The sequence below is a fragment of the Chelonoidis abingdonii genome, chromosome 8 (genome assembly GCF_003597395.2).
Source record: "Chelonoidis abingdonii isolate Lonesome George chromosome 8, CheloAbing_2.0, whole genome shotgun sequence".
Lineage (NCBI taxonomy): Eukaryota > Metazoa > Chordata > Testudines > Testudinidae > Chelonoidis > Chelonoidis abingdonii.
Window position 1 is genome coordinate 56,742,630 of NC_133776.1, and position 20,388 is coordinate 56,763,017.

General features: G+C 45.2%; 2 protein-coding genes across 9 annotated transcripts in view; one reads left to right on the forward strand and one right to left on the reverse strand.

Annotated features, from left to right (window-relative positions):
• Window positions 1–9,533, reverse strand: part of ATG4B (autophagy related 4B cysteine peptidase) — a 47,335-nt gene extending 37,802 nt beyond the window's left edge. For 3 of the 4 annotated variants that reach the window (XM_075068639.1, XM_075068640.1, XM_032795928.2), the window contains exon 1: window positions 9,409–9,519. In XM_075068639.1, coding sequence (XP_074924740.1) covers window positions 9,409–9,418 — 10 coding nt within the window. In that variant the 5' untranslated portion in view covers window positions 9,419–9,519. Of the gene's footprint in view, window positions 1–9,408 lie in introns of all 4 variants that reach the window. The other variant, XM_075068638.1, reaches the window with a different exon arrangement.
• A 561-nt stretch (window positions 9,534–10,094) lies between these two features.
• THAP4 (THAP domain containing 4) overlaps window positions 10,095–20,388 on the forward strand; it is a 142,573-nt gene continuing 132,279 nt past the window's right edge. For 3 of the 5 annotated variants that reach the window (XM_032795900.2, XM_032795891.2, XM_032795908.1), the window contains exons 1-2: window positions 10,097–10,287; window positions 16,499–17,658. In XM_032795900.2, the coding sequence (XP_032651791.1) occupies window positions 10,211–10,287; window positions 16,499–17,658 (1,237 nt within the window). In that variant the 5' untranslated portion in view covers window positions 10,097–10,210. Of the gene's footprint in view, window positions 10,288–16,498; window positions 17,659–20,388 lie in introns of all 5 variants that reach the window. The other 2 variants (XM_075068634.1, XM_032795884.1) reach the window with 2 other exon arrangements.

Below are 20,388 nucleotides of genomic sequence, written 5' to 3' on the forward strand. Positions count from 1 at the left end.
AAGGAATGGGGCCCTCTCTACATACATGGAGGACTAATTCCAAATTAACACAAGCAAGTAGATTGAGAACTTCGGTACAGGTAAACTTTTTCACAGTATGGACCACATCTTAATAAAGATAATGGTCTTCTCTTCCTATGGGCTACATCTCCCCTTCAAGCACAGCAATTCTTTACAGAGGAAAATGTTAATAAGATGTAGCAGCCAGAAAAAAAGGATTAGAGCCAGACCCATGTAACAAGCTAGGTTTTCAAGGACCACCAACAGTCAATAGGCCACTTTGGTTTATCTTCTTTCACCTTCTCCTTACTACAACCGATGGATAATTGTGTAGCCAGACAAGCATTGATAGCACAAAGTCCCTGTACATTTGGTGCTATTTCTGACATGGTATTTTCAAGTCAAAAATAATCTTCTTCCTCTGTTTCTCCCCCACCCCACCCCACCCCAATTCACAGGCTTATTTGCAACCCAAAAGTGGATTTTTTATTAAGTTTTGCAAAACTCTTTATGGTCACTTGAGATTGTCTGAAAAGCGTTTTAACAAATATTAAGACTAGTTTTAGAGCTCATTACTCAAAGTTGGCTTATTTTTAGATTGTCACACTTGCCACGAATCAAGCACTCAGTGAAAATACTTGTTTAAGTAAATTGGAAAGACGGGGACTGCATTTACATAATATAATATATAACTCTCCACTTTTCCCTCCTTTCATTCAGCAATATACATCTCTTCTCATATATCTCGAACGCTGAACAATAAAAGCATGTGAGCTGGTTCCTATGGCCAAGTTAAACTTTGCCTACAGGGTCTCTCTTACTCAGGACTGCTCTGGAACCAACCTGCACCCAGGCAAGCCATCCCTCTCCCTTCCACCCCCACATTTATTTGAATTTCCAGTCAATAGCATTCAATTTAAATGTCACATGTTCTGCAACTTTCTATTCTACAAGGGCACAAGGGTCACGTGATTTGAAGCTGTCAGACTGGTGAGTGAGGGACCTGCTGCTCCAATTCAATGAAAGCTGCCATGGGAAGAAGCTGAACACTACAGAACATAGTGTGCTCAGGGAATCCAAAGCCTCAGAGCACACAACATTTTATCTGAATACAGTCGCTATGCACACCTAGGATGAGAGCTCCAAGGCCCCACTCCCGCAACTGGATCTGTGAACACAGTTCCCTGTGTCAGCATGGAGCCCACTGGGCTCCCTGAAGATACAGGGGTTCACCCGTGGAGATCTAGCTGCACGACTGGAACCTCAGACTGCACACTCAACAGACGTCAGTCAGATACACAAGCACATCTGTTGCTTATTAAAAAGAAAACACAGGTAATCAAATGTGAGACACGACATCCATTCAACAACATAGTCAAGAATTTACATGCAAAAGAGTCAAGATAGTCAAAGTCATGATTCCTAGTGAGTATAATTATGACACATTGTACATCATAATGGAATTGCTAGTGCTCCAGGTATATTTAAGGTTACCAGAGCATTTTCACTATAAACCCCATTTTCAGATGATCATAACTTTCCAAAAGTTCCACCCATTGGGCTGAAATTCTCCAGACCTGGTTTATACCAAAGGCAAATATCTAGACATATTTGAACAAAACAGTTCTGCTATTTTTGAGTATGAGAAGAGTGGGAAAACATACATGAATGTTTTTTTCTCCATTTTGGTTTTGCTTTATTTTGGGGTTTTTTGCTAATTGTGTCCTTGAAAGCTTTAGAGTCAAAATGGCTGGAAATAATAAGTGGAAATTAGGCAGGCAAAAAGTCTTTTGGATGTTTATCTGAAAGTCAGTTGGGATTTGTCAGAGTTATTGAGGTTTTGCACCTCAAGTTTTGAATGTATATATTAACAATAATCTACAAGCATTCAGAAAGGCAGATAAGTTGCAATGGATATGTGTGTGCAGATAACAGATGCACATTGAATAGGTCAGCCCACTTTCATTCAGTGATTATTTATTGCCTATGCAGCTAAGGGGACCAAATGTGTCCACTACAAAGTTTTCAGCTATGCAAAGCACACACTCAAGAAGGCACAACTGTCTTGTCTCATGAATCCAGGCATGTTGTGAACAAAGCAAGGCTGTACAGAGTCTTTGCCTTAGTGAGTGCACATCTTACACAGGACATACCATAGCATTCCAGCAGCATCCCCCCAAAGAATCACTGATTATCGAATTTCTTTTCCCTTTTAACTTGACCTAGAACAAGCCATTCAAAAATTACATTGAGGATAGTTAGAGTTGGACAGTTCAGCACTCAAGTGAGGAAATACTAATACCATTAAGACTGAACACAACCTACAACGGTTCCCTTTTGCACAGGCATTTAAGACTAATTATATTACCTGCTTCCTCTCATAATACCAGGCATCTCTTACAGTCTTGTATGGTGTGCAGTGAATGAGCCCTTATCTGTCGATGTGCATCTTGTATATAAATGACTTAGCATCAGTTTATCTGGCATAAACTGGTAGGAGATCCTACAGGTGGATGGATAGATGTAAGGTTGTAAAACAATTATGTGATATTTCACTATTTCGGAAATATTATGCGATAATCAGAGACTATTTTAGTGCATAAAGGATGAAGTTAACATTGTGGGTGAAAACAGACATTTTCTGTACTTCTGAAGTTTAAACATGAAGAATTAATTTAATTCATTCAGTTTTAGCACACTGAAAAGTTATCACACGTGCTCACAAACAGGCAGAGAGTTAGTCATTGTAGGAACCAGGCTTTGAGTGTCCTGATTTGCACATCATGTCAAATTGCAACCATCACACTAAATTAGTAAATGCAAGGACTTTCACTCTTACTACCATAAGCCAGTCTTACCAGCCATGTTAACTTTAGTTCTATAAGAGATAAAATGGTAACAGTCATTGTAATACTTCTCCTTGTGTTTCCTTGTATCTACCTAAAAATTAATAAGAAATCAAAGCTTTGGTGACTCAACAGAAACATGACCTATGAGTGCAGCAAGTGATTATTTTGCTTGTGTGCACTAAGTGGAACAGCTTAAGCATAGGTGATTTGAATAAGTTGTACAGGAACAATAAAAAGGTATTTCCACAAAACCCATTTATATTACCAGGACTCTCTGGAAGGCATGTAAGTAAGGCGAGAGAGTGCAAGAAACCCATGCTTTTCAATATTCTCTAGGAATTTTTCTGAAATCACCAGTGAGAGAAAGTTCTAATTCTGTGGCAATTTTGCCTCTTGTTCTGCACAGTAGCATTTTCCAGGCAGTGCCAGCAGCTGTTTAAAAACAACTTCCCCGAGCCTAGTCTGTTTCAATCTATAGATGCTGGGAATAGTGTCACTGTGCAGCAGGATATGTGCAAATGCATCAAGTGATAATTTTTGTTCTTATGGGAGTACATTATAAAGATAAACTAGGGGGAAATATCAGAAACAAAATTAAAGTTAGTAACTGAAAAATGCCTAGTTAAAATATCCAATGAAAAGGTTTCAAGCTTCCCCACTTTAACAGGGGAAGAAGCACTCACCCCTCACAAAAAGCCTTAAATAAAATTAAACCCTTGTTACATTTAAGAGGCAAAAGAGAAGAGAAGGGCCACGTGTCATGGAGTGTGGGGGAGTCCAGTCCTGCAATCCTCTTCCTGGGACTCACAGTGACTCTCAGCCAGCCAGCAAAACAGAAGGTTTATTGAACAACGGGAATGCAGGTTACAGCAGAGCTTGGAGGCCCAACCAGGACCCCTCAATCGAGTCCTTCTGGGGGTTCAGGGTGCTTGGATCCCAACATAGGATTCCCTGAATTCCAATCACCCAGCCCAAAAACAAAACTGCCCTGCCTCTCCTCCAGCCCGCGGATTCCTTTGTCCAGCTTCCCAGGCAAAAGTGCTAACCCCCTCCCCCTTACGTGGCTCAGGTTACAGGCTTAAAAATCCTGTCCCTCACCTAAAGTCCTCCCCGGGTCTCCCATCCCCCACACAGACAGACCCTACTGCATCACAGCATGATGATCCAAAGATCTCAAATGAACAGCTAAGTACTTCAGACAGTCAGGGAAGAAAGTTAGGCCTGGTTTACACTACGAGTTTATCTCGAATTTAGCAGAATTAAACCGAATTAACCCTGCACCTGTCCACATAATGAAGCCTTTTATTTTGATATAAAGGGCTCTTAATTTTAATATCGATATCTGTAGTCACCCCCAACGAGGAGAGTAGTGCTGAAATCGGTACTGCCATTTCAAATTCGGGTTAGTGTGGCCGCAATTCGACGGTATTGGCATCTGGGAGCTATCCCACAGTGCACCATTGTGACCGCTCTGGACAGCAATCTGAACTTGGATGCACTGGCCGGGTAGACAGGAAAAGCCCTGCGAACTTTTGAATTTCATTTGTTGTTTGCCCAGCGTAGAGAGCTGATCAGCACAGTGACATGGCAGTCCCAGAACAAAGAAAAGCTTCAGCATGGACTGTACGGGAGATACGGAATCTGATCTCTGTATGGGGAAGATGAATCTGTCTATCAGAACTCCGTTCCAATAGACGAAATGCCAAAACATTTGAAAAAAAAAAAAAAAAAAAATCTCCAAAGTCATGATGGACAGAGGCCACAAGCAGGACCAACACAGTGCTGCATGAACTTCAGGAGCTGAACAAGCGTACCAGAAAGCCAAGAATCAAATGGATCTCATGAGGGAGGGGCAAAACTGAACGTAAGCTATCCACAGTTCCCACACTCTCGAAAACCATTGATTTTTGCTGAGCTCCAAAACTGAAGGGTCAAAAACATTGTCGCAGAAGGTTCAGGTATAGCTTGTCAGCCCCCACCCCTTCCTCGGTGAAGCAAAGGGGAAAAAATAGTTTCTCACCTTTTCAATGTCTCTGTGTGTCTACTAGATGCTGCTGGCAGACGCAGTGCTGCAGCATACACAGCAGCATCCCCTCCTTCTTGCAGCGCAGGACGTACAGTAGACTGATCCATCTCGTCATTCCGGAGTGATCCTGCTGGCCTCGGTGAGTCGGTCGGGGTGCAGGACAAAAATGGGAGTGACTCCAGGTCATTCTCTTCTTTAAATTTGTCTAATGGAGATTCATCCTGCCTGGAATATATGGCAGCTCGAGGCTTCTGGCCTCGAGCTGCTCTCTCCCAGTTAGCAGCACCGTGCAGTCGCGCCTACCCCTTGCTACAGGGCTCACAATCAGATACTTAGACCTCTGCATTTTGCTACAAAAAAAATTAAGCTGTCCTTTAGAACTGTCCCCAACATAGATATCCTGGGACATTTTTGTATTTTACCAGTGTCAACAAAAGGCCCACACACAAATGAGATTCAGTCCTGCTGTGCTCTATCCTAGTGCTTGTCACAGATCCCATTTTCAGCTATAGCTGATAGTGCAGAATGGTGGTTCACTCTACTTTGTGTAAGCCAACCGTCCTCCCTCCCCTTGGATCTCCTGCTTGCAGAGGCAAAAGTAGTGTTCGTTCTTAATTCATGCATTCTTTATTACTTCATCACATAAATGGGGAGATAACTGCCACAGTAGCCCAGGAGGGGTGGGGAGAAGGAAACAATAGGTGGGGTTGTTGCAGGGGCACCCCCTAGAATGGCATGCAGCTCATCATATCTGCAGGATGTATAGGGCTCTGACCCAGAGCGGCCATTTGCCTCTCTGGTTCTTTAGTAGGCTTGCCTGATATTCTAGGCAGGACTGACTCTCCATTAGACAAAACTTAAAGAAGAGAATGACCTGGGGAGTCATTCCCATTTTTGTCCATGCACCCCCGACCGACCTCACTGAGGCCGGCCAGAAGCACCCATGACAGCAGTAGACAGTACAGTATGACTGGTAACCATCATTGTCAACTTGCAAAGCAGCAGCCGGTACAGTAGAGCTGGTAACCGTCTTTGCTAACTTGCAAAGGCAAGAGAATGCTGCTGTGTAGCACTGCAGTACTGCGTCTGTTAACAACATCCAGTAGACATATGGTGACAGTGAAAAAAGGCTGAACAGGCTCCATGGTTGCGTGTTATGGCATCTGCCCAGGCAAACCAGAGAAAAAGGCGCGAAATGATTGTCTGTCGTTGCTTTCACGAAGGGAGGATTGACTGAGGACATTTACCCATAACCACCCGCGACAAATTTTTGGCCCCATCAGGCATTGGGATCTCAACCCAGAATTCCAATGGGAAGGGGAGACTGTGGGAACTATGGGAAGTCAAGCCAGCCTCAGTACATGGACGCACGCCACCAAATTAATGTGCTTAGTGTGGCCACGTGCCCTCAACTTTATGCAATCTGTTTCCACAAATCAGTTTCTGTAAAACTGGAATAATTCCGTAGTGTAGACATACCCTGCTGTCTAAGGGTAACTCCTCTTCTCTCAGTGGCCCATCGCTATAAGTGAAAACAGTTCAAAATCTGCTGACTAATTTCCCAGTGGAAGCAGATTGCTTCCTCCCCCACAAATCTAACTGGCTAAGCAGAGTTGCTGGAGAAGAAGGCCACCAGGATCCTGAAATTCCACTGCTGCAGAGGAAAACTGTAGGAGATAATCCTCATTTGGATAAGTGAGGCTCAGCTGAGATCTACTGTACATCACACCAAGGTTTTCTTCCCTTGATAAACCTTGTATCACATAAGAGCACCTAAACTGCTAGATACAGTCCTCGTACTATTCGCTTACTGTATCATTCATCTTATTTCCAGTCAACAGGCACACTAGGCTAAATGGAACTCAATATTGTGCTTTTATGTGCAATGATGTACTGGTCAGGGAGCCAGTTTGACACCCACAGCTGCAGAACTCCGGTTATAATAATACTAGCATTGAGGAAGAAAAATAAAGGCAGCAGCCCTGGAGCACAGGAGTTCTAGGTCCAACGTGGAAAACAAGCAGGGGCTGAATGTCTTAGGAGAATATTAATCAGAATTGGATATGGAGTCCTTCATCCATGGGTCAGTGGCTTACATGTAGCCCTGGAAGGAAGGGATCAAAATTACCACCCTATGATAGTGGTCAGATGATTGTTTGCAAAGAGTTGGTCTTAGTCCATTTCCTAATGGATATTTGTCTATATCAAAAAACGCTACTTGCAATTGGCCTTAATTGCCTCCCTTGTTGGCATTCTGAACAGAGAAGGCAAGAAATGAACAGTCATAGAGAGCAACCAACCATCTCACTCTGGAAGTGGTACCTCCACAACAGGCTTCAAAATACTACCAGGACAGTGAAGAAAGACCATACAGCCAACTGCTCTTGCTCTACAGTGAATTTCCATACCCAGGGCAGGCAAGGCAACATCACTGAAGCAGTGAGGTGCCCTTTTCCACTACCTCAATTACAAAAGAAACTAGAAAAAAATTAGGAGGAGGAAACTTTTCTGAAGTTTGTAAACTAGTATACTCCATATGGCATGCATCAGGCCGGCCATACACACGAAGTTGCAGAAGAAAGGAGGGTGTCCTGTGGAACAAGAAATTCTCCTTCCAGGGAGTGGTACTGTTGATTGACCAAGTTAATTTCAAATGCTCAACCACCCCTAACATGAGCAGACTATTTCCACTACATACATACACTCAGCCTTTCCCAAACTGCCATGCATTACGTGGAGTTGGGGAAGAAGATGGGCAGAGTTCTGTTTCAATTCAAAGCACTTTTGTTGGCATAAAACATTGTGTGTTGCCAAATATAAAAGCCAAACCTTAGGACTCTGTCAGAAACAGACAATGCATCATGGATCTATAGAGTTTTTGAGGTTGTAAGTGTCCATTGCTGATTTGTTGTCAGCATGCTACATGATAACATGCTATCCCTGTGTTTCTCCTACAGTTACATTTTCCTCATCACTTGAAGAGAAAGTCTTGTGTCCTTCCTAATGCAAGCCACACCTCTTCCTCTAATTTGCCAGGGGGAGCCCAGGGAGTGTGCATGGTTGAGGGGATATCTTACACATATTATGCTTGGCACCTCCTACGCCAAGTTCTGTAAAGCTTTTTCATACCATGGACCACATTTTAATAGAGAATGTCCTGTGGACATCTCTCCCCATGTGTAAAGGCAGTAAAGAGTCCTGTGGCACCTTATAGACTAACAGATGTTTTGAAGCATGAGTTTTCATGGGTGAATACCCACTTCGTCAGATGCATGTAGTGGAAATTTCCAGGGGCAGGTATATATATGCAAGCAAGCTAGAGATAATGAGGTTAGTTCAATCAGGGAGGATGAGGCCCTGTTCTAGCAGTTGAGGTGTGAAAACCAAGGGAGGAGAAACTGGTTCTGTAATTGGCAAGCCATTCACAGTCTTTGTTTAGTCCAGAGCTGATGGTGTCAAATTTGCAGATGAACTGAAGCTCAGCAGTTTCTCTTTGAAGTCTGGTCCTGAAGTTTTTTTGCTGCAGGATGGCCACCTTAAGGTCTGCTATAGTGTGGCCAGGGAGGTTGAAGTGCTCTCCTACAGGTTTTTGTATATTGCCATTCCTAATATCTGATTTGTGTCCGTTTATCCTTTTCTGTAGTGACTGTCCAGTTTGGCCGATGTACATAGCAGAGGGGCATTGCTGGCATATGATGGCATACATTACATGTGAGTATACTAAGTTGACAGCAGAGATGAACACATTCTAGCGTAACAATAGCCCTCATTTTAGCTTTGCCCATGTCTTGACTGAGCTTAAAATACTGATGTGGTGAGAGAGAAAGAAAACAGGGAGGCTTGGAAAAGTAGGGTACACGCAGAACCAGGGTTTCTGTTGGAATGGGGGTCAGAGAGAACCCTTGGCATTGGGAAGGGGTCAGGTTACAGGGAGTCCCTGAAATGAAGTGGGATAGGAGGATGAAATACAGACAGCTTATAGGAGAGAAAGAAGGAATGCATAGTCTCAGTCCAGTGTGTGTAGTAAGCTTGGCCTACAGCTACTACAGTGATGAGTGTGATATAAGAACCTATACAGAAGAGAAAAAGTGTGTGACCTAGTGTATTTTTAACTTTCAATATGAGTTAGCAGCAATATGTGAGAAAGCAACACCATGGGATCAGCTTGCCCTGCATGACCAATGGACCATAGTTTGGGACCCCACCCATACATCCCTTACTGCACCCTCATCTTGGGAATCCCAAGCCTCTACCCAGTAATACCCCTATCCCCTGACTTGGAGATCCGCCGCCAGCCCCCACCCCATAGATCCCTACACGACCTTCCCCACAACCCCTCCTAACAAGGGAACCACCAAAGGAGATTGACCCCATCCCACCCCAGGGCCTGCCTCCCCCACCGCCACCCTACTCCCCCGTGCCGGGGGGAGAGAACATCGGTGCTCAGGGCAGTGGTGGCATAGCCAGCCCGACACGCCGAGTGGCGGGGCGGGACCAGCTCAGAGCTCTGACAGGGGTCCCACCACCGCTCACCTGCGTCCATCCTGCGACTCCTACCTCCTGACCAGTCCCAGGGCCAGGTGGGCTGCAGCTACTGCCTCCTCCACATACACACACACAGACTGCAACCTACCCAGTCCGCTGCTGACGAGTGTCCCTGCGCGGCCAATCAGAGAGCGGATCACAGCGCTTCTCAGTCGGGATAGGTCGAGAGGGGAGCTCGCCGCGTTCAGTTGCGCCGCACCGCTTCCTCATCCACATGGAGGCCGCCATTTTACTGTACGGAACGAAGACCTCAGGTGAGGAGTCATGTGGTACCAGGCTGACGCTAGTGTCGGGGAATGAGCGGGGAATGAGCTTTAAATGCTTTGCCATTACCGGATCTCAGCCCTATGCGCAATCTCATCCTATCGCTGGAGGCTGGTCTTATACGTGGGCGCCGCCATCCTGTAGTACGGATCAGGAAAGCCCCGCCCGCTGTTTCCAATATGGCTGCCTCAGTTGAGCTTCATTCGAACCCCTTGAGTCTCCCATTCCTATCCGCTCCCCACAAGTCAACCCTCGCTTCACAGAAAAATTCAGTGAGGGCATAGAGAGGGGTGCTAAGAGGTTTCCTTCCGCAGAAGACAGCGCTATACGGCGGTGCCTCGACCAAAATGGCGGCGGCCATATGGTGGTCGCCATCTTCGTTGACGGCACCGTCGTACAGAAACCCCTTCCCCGGGGAAGGGAGGCAGCTGAGGTGACCTGGCTCCGCCATCTTGTTGTACGGCTGGCCTCGGCCCCTGTGTTGGGAGGGGTGAGGGGGCTGGGGGGAAGGGCCAACCGGCCGGAGATGGTGATCTGCTGCGCGGCGGTGAATTGCTCTAACCGGCAGGGGAAGGTGCATAGAGGAGCCGTCTCCTTCCACAGGTAACAGCGGCCGCTGAAGCCGGCCCAGGTACCCCGGCCCGACCGCCAAAGCCCGGGTCCCGCTGGAATCGCGGGGCACAGACCCGCCCCTCCCCCACCCACTGACTGAGTGACAGACTGTACAGAGAGACACCGGCTGATCCCCCTTCTGGTCCCAACTTGAGAGATCTCCCCGACAGACAGACAGACATCTACCCACACCTGCCTTCACACACTTGCTTATCCCTCACAGGTAAAGCCATCTACTCACCCACCCCCCGGACAGGCAGCTATCCAACTTCCTTTTCACCCACCACACACCCCTCCCCTGCCTTCCTACTTCCACAGATTGACAAGCACCTCCCCACTCCCCCGAACCACTCTCTGTCCCCCCGCGGACAGACATTCACCTACCTCCTCTCTGTCCCCTTGCAGAGCTATACCTGGTGTCCACCTGTCAGTCCCCCCTCTCACACATAGGTTCATCTACCCCCTAACAGGAAGACATGTATCTCCCAAAGTCTGAGACACTTACCTCTAGGTACACCCCCGCCCCCACAACCAACATGCACACCTTTACCTCCCCGTTGTCATAGACGGACACATATGGACCTACCTCCATTCCTTCATGGCCCCTGCACACAGACACACATTCACCCCCAACGTCACACAGATAGACTAAGTCACATCTTTCTCTTCCAGTAGACACAGGCTCCGTTTCTCTCTATCCCCAGGCCCGGCCCACAACATTTTGGCAGCTGAGGCAGGGAGCTCAAATGACACCACCATACCCCTCGCTTGGGCCAAAACTTTGAAAGGTCTCAGTCTGCCTTCCTGTTCTACACCTCACACGGTACTGCTCTGCTACCTACCCCAATAAAGGAGAACTAACAACTTAAAATGCCTTCTTCAAAGATTTTAAGTAACACTTAACTTTCAATTGCCTGAACATCAAATGCAACTTTTCTTGTCTGAATAGTAAACACTGGCATTTTTATCTGTTTGAATATCAAAGTGGTGCTTTCCGTGCCTTCTTGGTTGCAAAGATTTGAACTGCTTCCTGAAGGTCTGCAGTCTGGGACGGTTGCAAGGCTGAAACAGCATCTCTTGTGTCATTGTGGAGGGTAGATATGTTTTTATTAACTTCAGCTTGGAGAAGCTGCGTTCTCCACTGGCAACTGTTACAGAAAGTGGTAGAAATATCCACAGAGCAACGAAAGCATTTGGAAAGAAGGTGCAAATATGTGCATATTTGTGCACATATATTCCAGAATAGCCCTTTCAAGATACAGGAAATGTAGCTTCAAAGGGCTTTCAGTTCATCACCTAAAATCACTTGCATCAATATCACACATGTCATCATGTGTCAACACTGTCTCTAATGCCTTGCATTGCTGATGTAGGTCTTCCTCAGGTATAGTGAGGAGTTTTGGAATATCATACAACATCCCAAATATACTGCTGTGTTCCTTGAGCTGCATGAAACGGTCTTCAACTGACTGTATTGCACAATCTAGCACCTGGTTAAAGAATTCACCTTTGAATTGTTGTTTGGGGTGTCTTATGGGATTATCCCGTGCCTCGTAATCAAAATATCTTCTTCTTTGGTGACTCTTGTATTCTTGAATGGGTGGGAAAATAGCTTCAGTGTGAAGTTCCTCTGCCAACTTCTGTGCACTCTTCAGAACTTTTTGAAATCCCTCATCTGGCCAGTAAGACGTAGGTATGACTTTGTTTTGTACAGTTGTTCCATTGCTCCAGATATATCAGGGTCAACAGCTTGTAGTCTCTTGCTTACAACCTTTATTTCAAATAGTATGTCATGCCCCAACACTAAGCCACATGGAAATTTAAAGTTATGTTTGTTTCTGGTGATTCCATTTCCCTCTGCCACTGTTCACTCACAAACAGTTCCTGTCATAGCATTATACTCCGTAATGGCAACTATAGCATCATCTATCTTCTCAGTTTGGTGTTTGATAGGCTTTATCGCCTCCACTCGACTTTCCCATCGTGTGGCACTCAGTGGTTTCAGTGTCAGAGAGGATGTTCCCAGATGTTGCTTCAAAATTTGCCATTGATGAGCTGATGCAGAGAAAAATACATAGATGCTTTCAATTACATTAAAAAATTCAGCAGCCTCTCTAGAAGCTGATGCTGCATCACTGACCACCAAGTTCAATGAATGAGAACCACATGGGACAAAAAAAGTTTGAGGGTTTAACTCTTGGATTGGTGTCTGCAATCCTCTGTTCTTTCCTCTCATGTTGGCACCATTATCGTAGCCCTGACCTCTCCTGTCAGCTATCGCAATTCCCGTATCTTCCAGCTTTTTAAGAAGCACATTTGTCATACCAGCTCCTGTAGTATCATCACTTTCAATAAATTCTAGAAAATGCTCTCTGACAGTCACCATTGCAGGGACATTTTCACTAGATTCTGTTGTTGTTACAAAACGCACCATTAAAGTCATTTGATCCATATGGCTGATGTCAGGTTTGCAGTCCAGAATAACAGAGTAATATCTCACTGACTTCCAATCTGCCACAAACTTCTGTTTGACTTTAGTTGCCAGTAACCGTACAATCTCACTTTGAATTGTTTTTCCAAGGTAGTGGTGTGTGTACATTTCTTGGGTGATGACTCTTCTTAGATGCTCCTGGAGTACAGCATCAAAGTCAGCCATCAGCTCCACAGTTTTAAGGAAGTTTCCATTGTTTGGCACATACAACTGATCTGAAGTGCCACGCTGTGCTAGGTTTTGGGTAGCAAGCATTTGCACAATGGCAATGAGCCTTCTCCAAACATTTTGCCAGTAAAGAGACTCTGATGCAATCTTCTCTTGATGCTGATCATCTATGGTGGCCTTTAACTTTAGTCTCATCTCAAGCTCTTTCCACCTATAGAATGCTCTCTGGTGATTTGCTGCCTTCTCATGGCATGCCAGATTTCTAGCGAGATTTTTCCAGTCCTTTCTTCCTGTAGAACCCAATGTGGCTGGAACATTAGACTGGAAGATTTTGCAACAAAAACAGTATGCAGCATTCTGGGTATTTGAGTATATAAGCCATGGCCTCTCCACTTTGTTACCATTGGGTATTTCTCTCCAGTAATGTGTTGGATGGAAACTTCTATTTTCATTGTCTTTGGGGAACATGAAGTTTTTCATTTGCTGTGGCCCGTGCAGTACAAGGAAGTCCCTCAGGCTACTGCTCAAGTGGGTCCACAGTCCCGGATCATCTAGACTTAAGAAACTAACCTCAGCAGCAGCTGTTTCTTTCCCCTCACCACACTCTTCTCTGATCTACACTTTTCTTCAGGAATGTGTCTGATTACATCCATTTGAGATGGAGATATGGATGCTGCAGTAGCTGCCAGGTAACCTGCATTCTGACTAACTGAAAGATCAGACATCTCATCACCACTCACATCCTCACTGGGCCCGGAAGGCTCACCATGAACATTTGTGTCTGTATCGCCTCGTGGTAAGGCCATCCCCGTCTATCCCCAACAAGACAGGCAGTTAGACACATGACAAACTCCTGTCCTATCTCTCCAACATAAATACACAGAGCTGCATCTGTCCTCCATCCTCCTAAGATGAAGAGTCACAGCTATCCTCCATCCCCAGATGCACATACACCTTCTCATTTCCCCCTCCTCAGACTGCCAGGTACTCACCTACTCTTGCCTTCCACTATTTGCAGGTTTCCCACTGACCAGTGTAACCGTTTAGTCCTGAAACTTTCTTAGATGGTTGATGAGGGACTCTCATGTTTCTTCCTCTCCTGTCAGAGGCACACATTTTATCCTCCCCTTTCTCTCCTGCCCCAGCACATGTATTTCCTGAATCCCGACAAAACTCCAACTGGACAGCATATAAATATTTAATCTTGCTTTACCTTTAGGGCCATGATGGGGGACATAAACATTCTTCTCTCATTCCCTGATACACATTGCTCCCCCTATGTCTGCCCCCAGCCAGTGTAACTGCTTAGCCCTGCTGTGCACTCAAGGTTGTTGACATGGGGGACAGAACACCATCTCTGTCTCTCACATCTTCCTTTCCTACTTCTTGCCCCTCAGCACTCTACTTTTCTCCTTCCCCTCAGACACACACTTCCCAATATCCCCACCCCTGCAATTTTTCCTATAGCAGGCATCCTAACTGTTATGTTCTTATGCTGTTGATGAATGAGGGATGCATGCTTCCCTTCCCCACTGTTCTCACTCTTTACCCCTTTGGCCTTGTCTACATTAGAAAATATGGTGTTTAAGCATTTCATAATTTTAAACAGTCGAGTTAGCTGACCATGACTGCAGTCAGCATGGGCAAGGACAAGTCGTGTTTGATATGATGACAGAGTTAATCATGAAATCTAGCTCGCAACGTGTTGTACATGACTTGTCTGCACTGACCACAAACCCTGGTCAGTCTGTGTTGGCTAACTGTGTTGTTAAAAATCATGATTAAGCACAATAACATTTGCTAATATAAACAAGACCTAAAATGCATTCCCGTCCCACTCTCCAATGTGTTTTCTTCCCTGCAGGTCTCCCCCTAGATGTATGTCCAGTCTACATTATAAAAACTTTGCTGATATAACTACGCTGGCAAACTCTCCTAGTTAACATGCAGCTTATACCATCAAGAATGCTTTTACTGGTATAGTCAATTTTGTTCAGGGAGCTAGTATAAGTTATGCTAACAAAGCACTATTTTGCTGGCATAATTATGTCTACATTAAGGCTTTTGTTGGTATAAAAATGTTGTACAAAAAAAAATCACACCCCTCTCTCCCATTGCTATTCTAGCAGAAGTTTCTAGTGTAGACCTCCCCATAGTAACTCTGCTTATGCTATTGATGAGGAACACACGCTTGGATTTCCCCCCCTCCAAGCTCTCCACTGGCTAAGGAAACTTCAGCTAAGTCTTCTTATAGCCTAAGGCTGGCATTAAGGGCTGTACACACGCACATTTCCCCCACTGCATGTCTCAGCTAGTACGTGTAATAGTCTTGTTGTTATGTACCGTCATGGTGGTGATGTGGGATGCACACAATATTGCCCTCCTCTTATGTCTTTGCTGAACAATAAGACAGCTTGACCCAGAATGAACAGTAGGGAAAGAGGTTCCATGAGTTACATACAAACAGCTTTCTTTCTGGGACGTATTCTATTGCTGCAGGTGGCATCCAAGATAAACTCTGTTAATCTTTATATCCATTATGCTTTATTGTATGAATTTTGTTATTTGTTTTGCCATTTTTTGACATTTCAGAAAGTTGTTCTGATTATTTTTGGTTTGTAAGATTGCTGAGTAATCATAGTTGGTTTGGGTAATATTAGTATTCCTGCCTGAACACATTCACCTCAGACGTTCTCTTAAAATAGTGGGCCATGTGGTCCAAAGTCGCAAACATGCAAATGGAACTATTCAGGCAGACACCTGTGCTTGCATGTAGCCCATGGTCTCTGTATAGGTGCAGGGGTCCATCTGCCTAGATCCAAATGTAACATTAGGATTGGTAATGCTAAGCAAAAATTCAAAATTAAGATGACTTTTGCGAGCCCATTTCAAACTGTATCTTGTATGCCTAGTTTAATTTTTAATTTTTCTTCCCTCATGGGATATGAAAATCTACTGAATTCCTCTCTGAAAATGATTGTGTGTGAAGTCCCTGGCTATGTTTTTGTTTTTTCTGGAGAGGTGCCATTAACAGTCTAAAACAAGCATTTGTGTCAACTATAAGAAATACAGTGTGTCTAAATGCTGTGATTTCTTGGCATTGAGGCCTGAATGTAGGATGTTTTATCTCTTGTTTAATATCCCTTCATTACTCAGTATAAACACCAGTCAGTCCCTGAAGACTGTAGATGGATTAGATTGTTGTTCGGGGCAGAGGGTTTCATTATTCACATCTTGTCTTTCCTCACTTACAAGTAGAGTCATGGTCTCTGACTGGTGTAAATACATAGTGGAGTGGCCAGTTGCATGCTAATTTTAATAGACAGGAGCACAAAGCTAACTGATTATGTCCTCTCTGGGGAATTTAACTGCCAGCCAAGGAAATGAATATTTAGCATTCCACTGAAACTTTCAATAATCAATCATTAACCAGGCATACTCAGTAATATACTGCTTTCTAGATAATTTTGGTCCGCTAACACTAAGTTTTTTGATTATAGAAATATCTATTTATTTTACCCTTTTTATGCTTCTTGTTTGCAGATTCCCTCTAAAGGACTCAAAACGTCTGATCCAGTGGTTAAAAGCTGTTCAAAGGGACAACTGGACTCCCACCAAGTACTCCTTTCTCTGCAGCGAGCATTTCACCAAAGATAGCTTCTCCAAACGGCTGGAAGATCAGCATCGGCTACTCAAGCCGACAGCTGTGCCAACCATCTTTCAGCTCACAGAGAAGAAAGACGACAACCAGGATTATGTCAAAAGTAGAATTAAAATAGCAAGCCAAATACCTGTGAGGGATGGAGATCAATCAAGGGAAGGAGACTGTGAGGTAGTTGAGAAAACTTCATATTCTAACCAAGACTTTATGGTAATGCAAGGGACTAAAGAGATGGAGCAAGTGACTCTGCAAGCTGAAATTGGGTCAATGTCTGAGCAAGGAGAGAATGTCTGTGGGCAGTTGGAAGGGCCTCTGAGAAGGATGTTAGTCGATAATTTAGTCTCAAAGACAGGAGTCCAGAAAAAGCCAGAAAGACCATCTGTGGATGATTGTTCTGAAAGCGCTATCCATACTGAGAGTTGGATAACAGATAGAAGTGGTATATCAGTTGATGACTTCACACCTCCAGTATCTGGGGCTTGCAAATTTATTGGCTCCCTCCACTCTTACAGCTTTTCCTCTAAGCACACGAGAGAGAAGCCATCTTTCCCAAAAGAGCAACTTGAGAAGAAAAGGCCAAAGAGAGATGTGGAACCAAGCTGCAGCAGCAGTATCATGGGGCACAATAAGACCTTAGCAGAAAGCTCCCCTAATTCATCACTTACTGCAACCCCTCAGAAACCTTCCCAAAGTTTGTCAGCATCCCCTGCAGACCTTACCCCTCAGCCAGCAACAGAGGCTGTGGTAGGGCAGAAAGGAGAGACAGATGCCAACCCCATGTCAATCAATGAGGTCATCATCTCAGCCTCAGGAGCTTGCAAGCTCATTGACTCCCTCCATTCATACTGTTTCTCCTCTAGGCAAAGCAAAAATGAAGTGTGCTGCCTACGGGAGCAGGTGGAGAAAAAGAATGGAGAGCTGAAGCTGTTGAGGCAGAGAATCAGCCGCTCTGACAGTCAAGTCAAGAAGCTGAAGGAGAAGCTGGATGAACTAGAGAAGATCAGTTTCCCATACTTGAACAGTCTGCTGTCCCAGGACTGTGGTCAGTACCCTCAGTGCCTTTGTAATTGGGGCAAAATTCATTCTTTCGGTTAAAGTAAGAGGCTATCTAGTTAAAGTGCACATCTTTTGTAAGACTTTAAGGTCATCTCTCATCTAGGGTAGTGTATTTTGCCTTGCTTCTAAATAGAAAGTACTCCAATTAGCTTCTACTTTCCCTTCCCCGGCCATTTTTAACGAGTTCAATTTCTACTTGAAGCTGATCATAAAGATCGTAAGGATTTATTTGTCATGTTTAAGGAGCTAGAAGTCTGCTAGGGCCTAATTTTAAAGCCCAACTAGACCACAGCGAATCTGAGTCCAACCCTAGCTCGTTGAGTTGTTTCATAATGACCTGAATTTGACACTTGTAGTCAGGTGGGTCCCACTGGGTTTGGGTAAGGTTGCAAGCATCTATCTGACAATGTTGTCTCCACCCAGCCCATCACTTCCTATCCCTGTTGTGCTGGACTTTGGGCTCAGGAGCCCTGGATCCCTCACCCCAACCTCACACTCTGCTTATCCTGTGGGAGGCACTAGCAGTGGCACTGCTGGGTGCAGACACTACGTGATACATCGCACTCCAACAGGGCTCCTTCCTGCAGCATTGGGGTGGTCAGTCCTAGAAGCGCTCCTCCAGGATCTTGACCATCTGGCAGTGGCTCTGGACATCTCCAGTGCCTCTGCCCAGGCAGCTTTGTGGGGGCAAGCACTGAGCCTGCCCAGCCAGCCCACGCATCAGGCCAGCCAAGTCAGCATCATCTCTCTCTTGCTATGTTGCATAGTGTGTGCAGGTGCCCCACCCTGACCTGCAAGGCAGTGCAGAGTGGATGCCTGGAACACTCCAAGTCTTCTCTCTGCATCCTGGCACTGCTGTGGCCTCCTGTTTGGGATGACAAAGGCTTCTTCACATGCAGCTGTCCCAGAATGCCTGGTACTGCAACTTCCCCAACCAGCCACCACCACCTCCACTGGGTTCTGGGGACAGGGATCCTTCGTCTCTCCCTTCAGCCTGGTGCCAGCCTAGCTCCCTCGTAGCCGGAATTTGTCCCAAGCCCGAGAGTGTCGAGTTCTTTTCATATCCCACACAAACCTGACACTTGTAGTTGGGTCCTGTCGGGTTGGGTCAGGTTGCAAGCCTCTATAAGGAACCTGTTCTCTGCAGTCAAACTTTGTGTGTGACTTAGTAGCCACTGTCATTAGCAATTCACTAGATACACATTGTGCAGTACCTGGTTGTATGGAGTGCAGTGGGCTGCATTCAGTGAAGTCGAGCCTCCCAGCACCATCTTATTTGACTCTTTTTCAACCATGTTTCACAGTCTGATAATCTGTAAGTGGACTGGCACAGATCCTAGGTGTTTGAGAAGCCCCCAATAGCCTTTTATCTTGATTTAAGAAGTAGTTAATTCTTGTCTCTTAATAATTGCATTGCAAAGAGTTCTTAGGACAGGGTTTCTAAACAGGGGTCGCCGCTTCTGTAGAGAGAGCCCCTGGCGGGCTGGGCTGGTGTGTTTACCTGCCCTGTTCGCAGGTCCGGCTGATTGCGGCTCCCACTGGCTGCGGATTGCTGCTCCGGGCCAATGGGAACTGCTGGAAGCGGTGCGGACCGAGGGATATACTGGCCGCTGCTTCTAGCAACTCCCATTGGCCCAGAGCAGTGATCCGCAGCCAGTGGGAGCCGCGATCGGCCAGACCTGTGGGTGGGGCAGGTAAACACACTGGCCCGGCCCACCAAGGACTTTCCCTACGGAAGCGGCGACCCGTTTGAGAAATCCTGTCTTAGCATAAGAATAGGATAGAACATAATACTCAAAATATTATAATGCTGTTACATAAATCAATAGCATGCTCTCACCTGGAATGCTGTATTTAGCTCATCTCCAAAAAGCTATAGCAGAAATTGCAGGGGCCAGAGACATGTGACTAAACTGATTAAGGCTATGCTGCCACAGACTTCCTGTGTGACCTTGGGCAAGTCACTCAGGCCTGGTCTGCACTTAAAAATTGGGTCAGCAGAACTATGGTGCTCAGGGGTATGAAAAATTCATACTCCTGAGTGCTATCGCCCTGCCAGCCTAGCCCCCAGTATAGGCACAGCTAGATCAACGGAAAAATTCTTCCATCGACCTAGCTACCACTGCTGTGGGAGGTGGATTAACTACAGCAACAGAAAAGCTCCTTCTGTCACTGTAGGAAACCTCCACAGAAGTAGCGCCTATAACGTAAACATAGCATTAGTCTTCTTGTGCCTCAGTTCCCTCACCATAAAATGTGGATAATAGTTACTCTAAATTAGCTGTTACCACTCAAGAAAGAGATCTTGGAATCATTGTGAATGGTTTCTAAAAACATCCACAGAATGTGCAGCGGCAGTCAAAAAAGCGAACAGACTCATCTTGAAGAAAGGGATAGATAGTAAGACAGAAAATGTCATATTGCCTTTCTATAAATCCATGGTATGCCTACATCTTGAATACTGTGTGCAGATGTGGTCACCCCATCTCAAAAAAGATACATTGGAATTGGGAAAGGTTCAGAAACAAAAATGATTGGGGTAGGGAACAGCTTCCGTATGAGGAGAGATTAATAAAATTATGACTTTTCAGCTTGAAAAAGAGATGACTAAGGGATGACTAAAGTTCTGGAACAGCCTTCCGAGGGAAGTAGTGGGGGCAAAAGACTTATCTGGCTTTAAGACTAAGCTTGATAAGTATATGGAGGGGATGATATG